The sequence below is a fragment of the Perca flavescens genome, chromosome 4 (assembly GCF_004354835.1).
Source record: "Perca flavescens isolate YP-PL-M2 chromosome 4, PFLA_1.0, whole genome shotgun sequence".
NCBI classification, from domain to species: Eukaryota; Metazoa; Chordata; class Actinopteri; order Perciformes; family Percidae; genus Perca; species Perca flavescens.
Genome location: NC_041334.1, coordinates 27,037,118 through 27,049,647, shown reverse-complemented (window position 1 = coordinate 27,049,647; position 12,530 = coordinate 27,037,118). Strand labels below are relative to the sequence as shown.

Here is a 12,530-nt window from a genome sequence, read left to right as displayed (position 1 = left end):
TAGAGGGGTATATGTTCAGTCCCTCTCTAACATGTTTCACTTGTTTTCACAGACAATGACACTATCTACTGGGTGGACATGGGCCTGAGCACCATTAGCAGGGCCAAGAGAGACCAGACCTGGAGAGAGGATGTGGTCACTAACGGCATTGGCAGGGTGGAGGGCATCGCTGTGGACTGGATAGCAGGTGAGAGACTCCTCAGAAATGTAAAAAAAAAAACATAGTGTACATGACCAAAATTGCGGAATTCAAGCAGCATCTATCATACATACTGTACTGATAAACTGTTTCACTTTTGCTGTGAGGGTATCTGTTATCCTTGCACAGACTGTCTGTTACCACACAGTAGGAAGGGAGATTAATTTAAAGCAAGGTGGAGAACCCATTGTACCAGCTGAGAAAACAGGAAAGAGATCCGCAAAGAACAGACACCGAGGAAAAAAACAAGGAGATACAGTTTTATTATTTCTTAGGTCATTGAAAGTCACTTTAAGTGTCAAAAAAGAGGTCAAACACGGCCGGAGCATCATTGTTTTTCCTCCGACTTCTACAGGAAACATCTACTGGACGGACCAAGGCTTTGATGTGATCGAGGTGGCCAGACTGAACGGCTCTTTCCGCTATGTGGTGATCTCCCAGGGCCTGGACAAGCCTCGTGCCATCACCGTCCACCCTGCGAAAGGGTGAGAGGAAACAACACTCCAGTTATTAGTGTAGCTGTCTGTAACTTCTTCTGTCATCGCTCTCATTATTGATTACTGAGGAAGTTGTCTCTGTGCTTCGCTGTGTTTGTGTGTATGTGCGTATGTATGTTTGTAGCTACCTGTTCTGGACAGAGTGGGGCCAGTACCCCCGTATTGAACGGTCTCGTCTGGATGGCTCTCAGAGGGCTGTCCTGGTCAATAACAGTATCAGCTGGCCCAACGGTATCTCCATTGACTATGAGGTGCAGTATAACAAACTATTCTCGCATTTATATCACTATGTTACAGTGCAGACAGAGTAGACGCTGCATCACAACCTTATCTCAACCATTTCTGTCTGTGTGCATGTAGGAGAGTCTGCTGTACTGGTGTGATGCGAGGACAGACAAGATTGAGCGCATCAACCTAGAGACTGGAGAGAACAGGGAAGTGGTGCTGGCCAATAACAACATGGACATGTTCTCTGTGTCTGTGTTTGAGAGCTACATCTACTGGAGTGACAGGTCAAATATAACCCCCCCCTCATGTATCACTTATTTATGAGTGATATTCACTCTTAATATTTTACTCATCTACAAGCTTCATTTTTGTTTTATTTCTGTTTGATTTTCGAACCAGGACACATGCTAATGGCTCCATAAAGAGAGGCAGCAAGGACAACGCCACAGACTCTGTGTCTTTGAGGACTGGTATTGGAGTGCAGCTCAAAGACATCAAGGTTTTCAACAGGGCCAGGCAGCAAGGTAAGCACTGGTTGTTTATTTTAAAGTGCCCATATTATGAAAAAATCACTTTTTCTGGGATTTGGGGTGTTCTTTTTTGTCTCTGGTGCTTCCACACGCATACAAACTTTGAAAAAAATCCATCCATGCTGTTTTGAGTGAGATACGGTTTCTGAATGTGTCCTGCCTTCAGTCTCCGGGTGAGCTGTTCAAAATCGGCACGGAAACGAGCTGGCTAACAGGGACCGTAAGCACGTAGCATTAGCGTTAGCACTAGCATGCTACCTCGTTCTCAATAGCAAAGCACTGCTGCAACACACACAAGTTCACCATAATCTACAAAAGAACTTCTTACATGTGCGCCCTCATTTAGAAGTCTCCCAGCTAATCCTGCCTTGTAACTGACTTTCTTTTACTGACTATGGAGCTAGCTAGCTGACATGATCTACATCTGAGCTACTGTGCATGTGTGAGTGTAATCAAAGATAGTACAGAAGAAGAAGAAGAAAAGCGGTCTCACTCTGTAGCTAAAACAGAGACCAAGTGAAAAGAGGAGCTGCAGCAGTGAGAGAGAGCTGTGCAGTACAACAAAAATATGGTGTTTTTTGAAAATTAAACCATGTAAACCTATTCTGGTACAACCTTAAAATACAATTATGAACCTGAAAATGAGCATAATATGGGCGCTTTAATACTGTAAAATGTTTGCTTTACGTGCAAAAGATGAGCATTGTTCAAGGAATTTGTATTTTGTTTTTCAAACCAATCATTTATTAAATACTTCATGAATGTCACATACCGTTTTTTGTGCAATTTCATAATAATTAATAATTTTGACAAATTATTCCAAATTATTTCATGTCTGTGTACAGGAACAAACGTGTGCAAAGACAAAAATGGCGGTTGCCAGCAGCTTTGCCTTTTCCGTGGCAACGGACAGCGGACGTGTGCCTGCGCCCACGGCATGCTGGCTGAAGACGGCTGCAGCTGCCGTGACTATGATGGCTACCTGCTTTACTCAGAGCGCACCATACTAAAGAGTGTCCACCTTTCCGATGAAAACAACCTGAATGCACCCATTAAACCATTCGAGGACCCTGAGCACATGAAGAATGTCATCGCACTCACTTTTGATTACAGAGGAGGTGGAGGAAAGGGTGCTAACCGTATCTTCTTCAGTGACATCCACTTTGGTAACATCCAGCAGATCAGTGATGACGGATCTGACCGCAAGACTGTGGTAGAGAGTGAGTATTCCCACATCTTGTTTGTGTAAACAATTTTTTTTTTAACAGCCTTTTTTGTCTTTTAACAATCAACCTCCACCCAGCTTATGTCATCATTGGGAGTGTAGATAAACAGAGTATCTACAATGTATTTCCCCTCCCAAAGTTGATATTGGGCCTGTCATCAGTCAATCGTCTTTTCTGGTTCCTCCACTTTTTAGTGAATAACAAAGAACTTCAGTTGTAAACATCAGACCCAAAACAACACTCCCAATGATTTAAACACAATCAGGAAGTTATTTTGAAGTTGTAGCCAAACTCGAAACAAAAGGAAAGCTTTGAGAACAAAGTACAAGCATTCACCTTATCTCATCACGACAAACCACAGGTGTACGTTAATGTTTTACCAACGTGTCTTTACTGTAAACTGTTTCACAAGGGATGCATGATTCAGAGTTGTTCTGTCCCAGTGGAGCAGCACCTCCCAGCACTACCGGTTTGATCTTCTTGTGCAATATCCAGGCTACCAGTTAGTGTTGTTAAGAGGCACAGGTGTAGCATGTTGCCTGCTCTTTGGAGTGCTGCTGTTTTGCCTCGTTAAGTAGACTTTCCTTGTGATTGTGTCCCTTTTTTCATGTGAGTCTTTCAGCAAAGCAACTCAGCTTAGTGATAATAGTTTTATTGTAACTCCCAGTAGCCAGGATTTACCCAGTGTTTGAGTGTCAGGTGTTCAGTTACAGTATACTGTTTTAAGCTAGTTATTGATACTGTCAGGCAGCAGCCAAAGGCACACCAACACTGGCTCTTTGCCCTCTCCTCTTGAACAGCCTCAGTAGGTCTTGTCTGAACTTTTGGGACATCAGTACATAGAGGATGGGGTTCATCACCGTAGAGGATGTCGCCATGACGCGTGCAAATACGCCAAAGGGGCCGTAACGTGGTGACGCGCCAGGAGCCCCTGTGATGTTATCGGCCAATAAGGCCAGTGTCAGGCCGTAGGATGGCAGCCAGCACAAGGTGAAAGCCAGCACCAGCATGGCCGACGTCTGGGTCACTCTGCTCTGGTAGCGCTCTACTTGGGGGGCCCTGCCGGCATGTTGCCTCCCCCACAGGAACCTGTAGATGCTGCCGTATGCCACCGCAATGGTGACAAGTGGAAGCAAGAAGGCCACGAGGAAGTGAAACAATCCATAGATCAGCTGGTCTCGGTAGGACTGGAAAGCAAAGCAAGCAAGGCTATCAGGGGCTCGCTGTGGGGTTGCCACAAAGCGAAAAACCAGCTGGGGGGTAGCCAGGCAGCAGGCCGGGACCCAGAGGAGCGCAGCAGCTATAGACACCCGGCGAGGGGAGAGGAGGCTATAGGCTCTGGCAGGCTGCACCACAGTCAGATAGCGAGACACAGCCAGCGTGGCCAGTGTGAAGGCACTGGCTGAGGACGAGGCTGATCCCAAGAAGCCCAACAGACGACACATGGCGTCTCCAAACGGCCACCGCTGCATGGCTATGGCAACAGTGTGGAAGGGAAGCATGGAGAGCAAAAGCAGGTCTGCAACGCTCAGAGCCAGCAGGAGGACGTCAGTTCCTGTGCCTGTCATGGAGCTTTGAGGGGACTGTCCAATGCGTCCCACCCCACTTCTCCGCCTCCCACATAGGATCACCATCACCATGGTGTGCCCGCTAACTCCCAGCACCAGAATCAGTACATCCAATATCGGGACCAGGACCTGCTCCACATTGCGCAGCTCAGTGTCACTGCCATTCCCCAGCAGATCCTCTGAACCTGTAGAGTTCGACAGCAGCATTCTGTCTTCAGTTATGGAGATGTCACACCGTCACCGTTGGCTTTTGGTTGAGTCAGTTATCCCAAGCCGCTCATAAAACTACTGATAATAAATGTAGGAATGATTACTCATGCTGTGGGTCAATAGCAGTTTACTCATAAATAACAGTGTACTGATTTCCAATAACTTCCCTAAGGTTGATGGTAAAATGTACCAATACCTGGAAATGGATGTTTAATACATGAATAAACACATACACACATATTACATACATCCATGTCCCATCTAACACTGTGAAATTGAGTCTTCCTTTAAAACACAATGTGCCGTATGTGAATCAAGCCACTCTAGTCCTTCGCAATCAGCTCCACCTCTGATTGGCTGGGGGCGGTAAAGTACGTGAAATAACCTCTGACTTCTCCACTGAAGTCAAGAAACTCCTGATTTCTTAGCCGCTGGAGTTTCCATCCATATCTTGTTAAGAGCGTTCAAGTGTTGAGAGCAAATGCCGTAGATTGTGTTACTTCCTGTCACCTCAGAGCAGGCGGCTACTCCACATGACATCTCAATCAGGCCCGTACTCAGCAGTCCACAATCAGCCTCACTCCTGCCTCCATGGAACAGATCACAATCACAATACAATTCTAGCAGAGGAGGAAACGAGAGGTGAATAGCTCAACAGTAGGAGAGGATGAAGCAGAGTAAACGGCAGGTGAACTCTGGACTGATTGTCATAGAGCAGGCGAGAGATAGGCTGACTTCCTTTCTGTGGGAGGGCCCAATGAGGCCAAACACAGTTTTTCCCAGGGTCCATTGTTTCTGTTCATTTTCTGAAAGGATATGTATATTTTATAAGTGTTGTCCCTCCACACACGTATAAAACACACAGAGATATGGTACATACACAGAGAGAGACAGAGTGAATTAGTGTTTTCCTCCTGAAATCAGGGTCATTATTGACTGTCGCTCTGATAGCAAACATGATCTGCTTACTGCAGATAACTGCAATAAAGAACTATTAGTGTCAGTATAACTACCTGAGCTCAAGAGCTGTAAATTCAGCTCACCTGTACTATTGTAAACAACAAGTGTAAATGTACAGGAACCCAGATAGGTTTAGGTCAACAATTGGAAGATAAACAGAACTGAAAAGCGAGAATTTGAGTAGAGAGTGCTGCAGGCTGCAGATTTACAATTCATTAACAGCACCAAGGAAAGAGGAAATAGGGGCGAATGGATTTCATGTTGCTCCTCATCGATTTTTGGGACATTGATATATGAGCATGAGAAGCAGAGGGGAGTTGTTTTTGCATTGCATGCCTTTGCTCGGCTCTCCAGTTGCACTGCTTCATTCACAGTCTCCTCACATGAGGCAGACAAATGTTGATTCATGTCCGCCGCTTTGCACTGGAGATGTTGAGGTGTAGTGTTAAGTGTCCCACCTGGTGGTGAACCTCACTGATCCTCTGGCCCGAGCTGATAGAGTGAGATCATACCCAGCCCTGGAAAAGGCCGCTGTAATCATTAGACCCTCACTGTTCCATTGCAGTAACATTAACAAGAAGGCGACTATTACCAATTATTTGGCATTTGGCAGGGCTCTGATGTGGGTGTTTTCAAATTTACTCTTCCTGAAGTTAGGTGTGTGTGTGTGTGTGTGTGTCTGTGTGCGACTGTGCACATTAGTATTATATTAGTATTGTTTCTTACCAGCAGAGCAGCTGTTCTCTATCTGCCGCTGCAGAACTTTGTGTTCCTCCATCTTGGCTGACTCTTGCCTGTCCTCTGGCCTCTGTGCCGGCAAGGAGCTCATAACCTCTTACTCATTTCAAGGCTGCGGAGCAGAAAAAATAACTTTTTACTCCAAATCTGTTGATGAGGTAGTGCGATGGAAAGTAATAAGCTAGGCGGGAACTGTTATTGTGACCTTTTTAGTGAACTATTTGTTGGAGAAAAGCCCCGAATCACACTGTGTTCTTGGTCATTAATACCAAGCTGTCATGTCCATAGCCCTGAGTCTGTGCTGCCCCGCAGCAGTCTGCCAGCACTGAGCTGTTGCCAGACAGTCCACATTTGGCCTTTTAGCACAGAACTGGGATTGACGTGCTTCTTTTTCTTACCCTCTTTTCTCTTCGGTCGTCTCCCTTCTATGTGATTTGCTTTCTTTTCCCCTTTCCACTGTTCTCTGTGTTTATCTCCTTCTCTCCATTCCTTTATTCTTGTTCAGATGTCGGCTCCGTGGAGGGCTTGGCGTACCACAGGGGCTGGGATATGCTGTACTGGACCAGCTACACCACCTCAACCATCACCCGCCACACCGTGGATCAGAGCCGCTGGGGTGCCGTTGACAGGCACACCGTGGTCAGCATGTCAGGAGATGACCACCCCAGAGCCTTTGTTCTTGATGAGTGTCAGAGGTTAGAACTAATACATTCATTCAAATCACACCTTTTTGCATTTAAAACTATTTCTCAATTAGGTAAAAAAAAATCACATGCCCATTACAGTTTTTCATTCTCTCCTGCAGCCTCATGTTTTGGACCAACTGGAATGAGCAGTCTCCCAGTATCATGCGTGCCACACTGGTTGGTTCCAACGTCCTTGTGATCATTGGCAGTGACATCCGAACCCCTAACGGCCTGGCCATAGACCACCGCGCTGAAAAACTTTATTTCTCTGACGCCACACTGGACAAGATAGAGCGCTGCGAGTATGACGGCACTCGCCGCTACGTGAGTGACATACACACTCACATGCAGACACAGGGGGTGCACATCATGCTGCATATTGACAACATTTGCACAACAGTATGATTTTATTATGGGGTCGCCTAATAACAATTTGTTTATCCTTTCAAGTTTGTTGCAAGGCTGGAATTTCCTGAATGTATGAGGTCATGACTGTGGTTGTGCTTCCCCCTGCAGGTGGTGTTGAAGAATGAGCCGGTCCATCCGTTTGGCCTGGCCGTGTACGGTGACTACATCTTTTGGACTGACTGGGTGAGGAGGGCCGTGCTTCGGGCTGACAAATACACAGGAGGAGACATGAAGGTGCTGCGTGCAGACATACCTCAGCAGCCAATGGGTATTGTCGCTGTGGCCAACGACACCAATAGCTGTGAGTTGTTACACAGTGAGGGATCCAGCTGTTTGTGTGTGTGTGTGTGTGTGTGTGTGTGTGTGTGTGTGTGTGTGTCATGTGTCATTACTGCATTATTGCATCTGAACTGTATTGTGTATTGTGTATTGCATTTGAAATACATCATTTTCATATGGATAAAATCCTTTATCATAGTGCAATTTTTTGCAGACAAGAATGCCTATTTTTGGCTAATCAAGCTAATTAAATACCATAGTCAAGGTACTTCATCACATTGGTGCAAACATTTCCATAAAAGTAATATAATTAATAATAATTTAAAAAGTTAAAGGTTTGAAATTTATATCAAAATCTTTGGCTGTGACAGATTTATGTCATGCAGTAGCAGCATATTGCACTAAAATGCATCTAAACCATACATACAGCACATAGCTTTGACTAATAAAATGTATCAACACCACGTTTTACATTAATGATAGGTTAGGCAAGCATTTGCTTGGTAGAATTTCAGGTTATATCTTGAAATTTCATTGCAGCACAGAATATAATTTCTTGGTTAATAACATCACAGTAGCCATTACAAATCAAACTAATTATCTGAATGGTTTTAAAATGGGATTTTTTGAAGCAAGTGTACTTGAATACACACAAACACATGCACAAAAATGCTTTTCTTCTCCCTCAGAGCAGTTAAAGAGGTGAAGTAATGTAGAAATGACACTGTAGCAGATGAGTTGCAGACATTTTACAGAATGGGCCCACTTGACATTCACAACCCCAACATCAGCTCTATATCACCACAGACACACACACACACACAAGTGCCTGCTGAATTGCTGTTCTTCACTTTAATCCATACTTCTCCATCTCTTTCTCCAACGCATCTAGTTGTACATCTCCCATTGTCTGTTTCATTTTAAATCAGTGCAACCCTGCATTTTGTTTCTTTACCGTATCGTCACTCATCTTCTCCCTCAAGTTGCCTCGTTCAGTAAACTCTCTCGCGCTCCAATACCCACAGCGACCATACAAGCTGTAAGCCTGTGGTAATAGCTGCAAATCTCATTTAGATTGAGTCACATTGAATTATGCATTCAGCGGAGGCAGAGCCATTGCCACATTCACGCAGGCGTGTCTGTCTGCTGAGGTGGATGGGGTGGTGGGGTTTGCTTGTCTGTCGGGAGGGAGGGTGTATGTGGAAATTCTTAGCTAACTCACTGTGTGTGTGTGTGTGTGTTTGTGTGTTTGTGTGTTGTGTGTGTGTGTGTGTGTGTGTGTGTGTGTGTGTGTGTGTGTGTGTGTGTGTAAATTATTGCATGTTTGTGCAGCTAACCTTCTCTAACTTTCCTTATCTCTAAATAGGTGAGTTCTCTCTGTGCCGTGTTAACAACGGAGGATGTCAGGACCTGTGTTTGCTGACCTCTGAGGGAAGGGTTAACTGCAGTTGCCGTGGCGACAGGAAGCTTTTGGAAGACAACACCTGCATAGGTAATACAAGACTCATAAAAAAATGAATGAATCATAAAAAACAAAATTTTGGCTTAAAAAAAGCTTTGGATGCAAGAGAGGTGATACCATATAAATATGTTATCTTTTGCACACTATTTTATTAAAATATTTTAATAAAATGTGTTTTTATCAAAAGACTGAGATCAGGCTTTAAATGGATTTGAATGAACACTGAAGATTTCCCATGCTGCATGCCTCGGGGGTAAGCGACTCTTCCTAAGTGAATTTTTCTGTCTTTGTCTCACAGCCCTCAACACTACATGTAACAACATTGATGAGTTTGAGTGTGGAAACGGAGATTGTGTTAACTACACCCTGACTTGTGATGGCATGGCCCACTGCAAGGACAAGTCTGATGAGAAACAGTCCTACTGTGGTTAGTGGAATCTTTCTCTCAGTCAAAACCATATTCTCATTGCTGACATTTGTAATTTGAGTCTGTATCATTTCCTGTCTGGTTCTCAGCCAACCGTGTGTGCAAGAAGGGTTACAGGCGGTGTGTGAACGGCCGCTGTGTGGGGCATAGCTCCTGGTGCAATGGGCAGGACGACTGTGGAGACAATTCCGATGAAGTCTTCTGTAACGGTGAGTCAAGTCTTCTGATTAAACAAGTTATTCCCGTCTGCAGTTATAGGACATTTTCACATTATATTCAACCTACACACAACGTCTGTTGTTTTTGTGTTTGTCAGCCACACTGTGCACAGCCGATCAGTTCCAGTGCAGAGACGGAGGCTGCATCTCCAACTCCAGCAAGTGTAACCAGAAAGTGGACTGCGAAGATGCCAGTGATGAGATGAACTGCAGTATGTTCGAATGCTCCAATTCATTCAAATTAACTAGCCAACACTTTCTCCCAGTCTACGGTATAAAGAAGGGCTGCTCTCTTTTTTTTAAGCTGCCACGGACTGCTCCAGTTACTTCCATCTGGGAGTGAAAGGAGTGGCATTTCAGAAGTGCGAGTTCACCACACTCTGCTACGCCCCTTCATGGCTGTGTGACGGAGCTAATGACTGTGGAGACTTCTCAGATGAAAGAAATTGCCCAGGTATTTTCTACACATATTTTCTCACAAGTAAATGTACATGCTGTATTTAAGGAAAAAGTCATATTACTTTTCCACAGTTGGAGTAGAACAAGAAGTCCAATTTAGATCATTCCAAATGGAACAAAAACAATGAATATTTTCATCCATTAAATTGTGGTTTGGGTGAACATTCTCCTAGAAAAAAGCATTGCTGTGTAAATTCAATTTTGTATTTCTCTCTTCATGCTGGCTTAACTCTTTAATGTTTTATTTTTTTGACTTGCCACTTTTCTATCACTCTGCCAGGGAGCGGGAAAACAAAGTGTCCAACGCCTTTCTTTGCCTGTCCAAGTGGACGCTGTATCCCAATGAGCTGGACTTGTGATAAGGAGAATGACTGTGAGAACGGCGCCGACGAGGCTCACTGTGGTAAGTTTAAATACTAGAGCCCAAACAAGCTGAAGTGCAACAGACCGTTACTTTGTTTTGGCGCTTGTATTTTGCACTTCTTTAAACATTCTTTTTGGACTTCTAGATAAATTCTGCTCAGCCTCTCAGTTTGAGTGTGGGAACCACCGCTGCATTCCCAACCGCTGGGTGTGTGATGGAGCCGACGACTGTGGTGACAGCAGTGATGAGGACAGCAAGTGCAGTGAGTGTTTGGCACAAACCTTGAGTGAATACAAATACAAGAACCATTAGCGCTAACGTATATATGACCCAAGATATTTTTTTGACAGCAGTAGATTCTGTGGAAAAAAATTAACATGCATTACATTCTCAAACTTTGAGCAATCCTCTCATTTGTGGATGTAACAATACTAACTAGAGCTGTAATTCAGCTGGTGCAATATGGACTAAAACATGGGCATGTATGCAAAGAATTTAGGTTTTTGTAATAGCTTTAAACAATCATTTTTGTGTTATTATTAACAATAACTTAACAGTTCCTATTCTGCCTCTGAAACATTCTAAAAATATAATTATCTGATTATTTGCAGTATATTCACAAATCCTTAGGGCAAAGAAAGGCATCAAAATCCTCTTCAATGACCTCTTTTCCTCACAGAGTCCAAAACCTGCAGTCCAGAGGCGTTCCAGTGTCCTGGATCACATATGTGTATCCCTCATGGTTGGAAGTGTGACGGAGACAAAGACTGTCCTGACGGGGCTGATGAGAACGTCAAAGCTGGCTGTGGTGAGTGCAGGCTGGGGTTGGATTTCATCAAAATAAGAACATTTTAATAACCCAGTGAGACAAAGAAAGACATCCATCTGTACTGTATGGGTATATTTACCTCATTTACTCACCAAATATTTTTATGTCTCAGTGTTCAACAACACGTGCAGCGACAATGAGTTCATGTGCCAGAACCGCCAGTGTATCCCCAAGCACTTTGTGTGTGACCATGACAACGACTGCAGCGATGGCTCAGATGAGTCCCAGGAGTGTGGTGAGTGAAACCATGCCCTCTTATTCCTGACGGGGAGATGTAAAAAGCTCTCTCCTCCTCCTCGCTCTTAACAAGTTAAACTCCTTCACCCTTGTGCCGTTTCTCACTGCAGAATATCCGACATGTGGACCCAACGAGTTCCGCTGTGCCAACGGACGCTGCCTCATCCAGAGTTCATGGGAGTGTGATGGAGACTTTGATTGCCATGACCAGTCAGACGAAGCCCCCAAGAACCCACACTGCAATGGCCCAGGTTCGATCCACACAGCCACTCAAGGAGCACTTTACTTTTTTAAATTTTTATTTATCTAATTAGTGCATTAATTGACTAGCCTAGAAATCTAGACGCACCCTAGCGGCAGCAAATGTAATTTGCAGCCAGGGTCAGTCTAGCAACTCTCCATTGGCTTGCCAGCTGGAAAAACCAAACTCTGGTAGAGCCAATCACACACGTGTGGGACTCTGGAAGACTTGGAGTTAAGCTTTTCTTTGAGAAAAGAACAAAGAACGGCACTGAAGTCATTCTTAAAAAAGGAAGATGTGGTCAGAGTTTTGCCGACCGGATACGGCAAAAGTTTAATCTATCAACTAGCTCCGCTACCTTCTTCGTTGCTCTGCCTGGTTGTAGCGCTATCCTATGGCGTGCAGTGGTACTTTAAAAGACAACTGTTTATCCCGCCCCTCGTATTAAGCCCTGCCAATGGTGAGTTCCCAGACCCAACATCTTGATGTGGGTCTGGCTTGTCAGGCTATTAAATGAGTTTAACAACTGCTGGAATGGGATGTGAACGCTGAGTGGGAGATTCAATTTCATCTTTGATTTATTCCAGTAACTCTAATATTGCTTGATCTGTAACGCTAAATGATGTTGTGTTCACTGACAAAGTGTAATTCTTGTGTTAAAAATATTTTCAGTCTCGCCTATGTCTTCGTCTTGCTCAAATTACTGTTGCCATTTCACCAGCGGCATAAAGGTCTACAAGAAAACTCGGCTGCGGCTGGTTTAG

At 44.4% G+C, this 12,530-nt stretch overlaps 1 protein-coding gene across 1 annotated transcript in view; it reads left to right on the top strand.

Annotated features, from left to right (window-relative positions):
* Nucleotides 1-12,530, top strand: part of LOC114554426 (low-density lipoprotein receptor-related protein 1) — a 97,323-nt gene that overhangs the window by 69,744 nt on the left and 15,049 nt on the right. Inside the window, exons 36-54 of the mRNA XM_028576267.1 lie at nucleotides 53-187; nucleotides 555-684; nucleotides 821-947; nucleotides 1,057-1,208; nucleotides 1,324-1,448; nucleotides 2,300-2,674; nucleotides 6,662-6,851; nucleotides 6,962-7,166; nucleotides 7,359-7,551; nucleotides 8,896-9,021; nucleotides 9,290-9,418; nucleotides 9,508-9,627; nucleotides 9,735-9,848; nucleotides 9,941-10,090; nucleotides 10,376-10,498; nucleotides 10,605-10,721; nucleotides 11,139-11,267; nucleotides 11,401-11,523; nucleotides 11,636-11,776. Of these exons, the coding sequence (XP_028432068.1) occupies nucleotides 53-187; nucleotides 555-684; nucleotides 821-947; nucleotides 1,057-1,208; nucleotides 1,324-1,448; nucleotides 2,300-2,674; nucleotides 6,662-6,851; nucleotides 6,962-7,166; nucleotides 7,359-7,551; nucleotides 8,896-9,021; nucleotides 9,290-9,418; nucleotides 9,508-9,627; nucleotides 9,735-9,848; nucleotides 9,941-10,090; nucleotides 10,376-10,498; nucleotides 10,605-10,721; nucleotides 11,139-11,267; nucleotides 11,401-11,523; nucleotides 11,636-11,776 (2,904 nt within the window). The remainder of the gene's footprint in view (nucleotides 1-52; nucleotides 188-554; nucleotides 685-820; nucleotides 948-1,056; nucleotides 1,209-1,323; nucleotides 1,449-2,299; nucleotides 2,675-6,661; nucleotides 6,852-6,961; nucleotides 7,167-7,358; nucleotides 7,552-8,895; nucleotides 9,022-9,289; nucleotides 9,419-9,507; nucleotides 9,628-9,734; nucleotides 9,849-9,940; nucleotides 10,091-10,375; nucleotides 10,499-10,604; nucleotides 10,722-11,138; nucleotides 11,268-11,400; nucleotides 11,524-11,635; nucleotides 11,777-12,530) is intronic.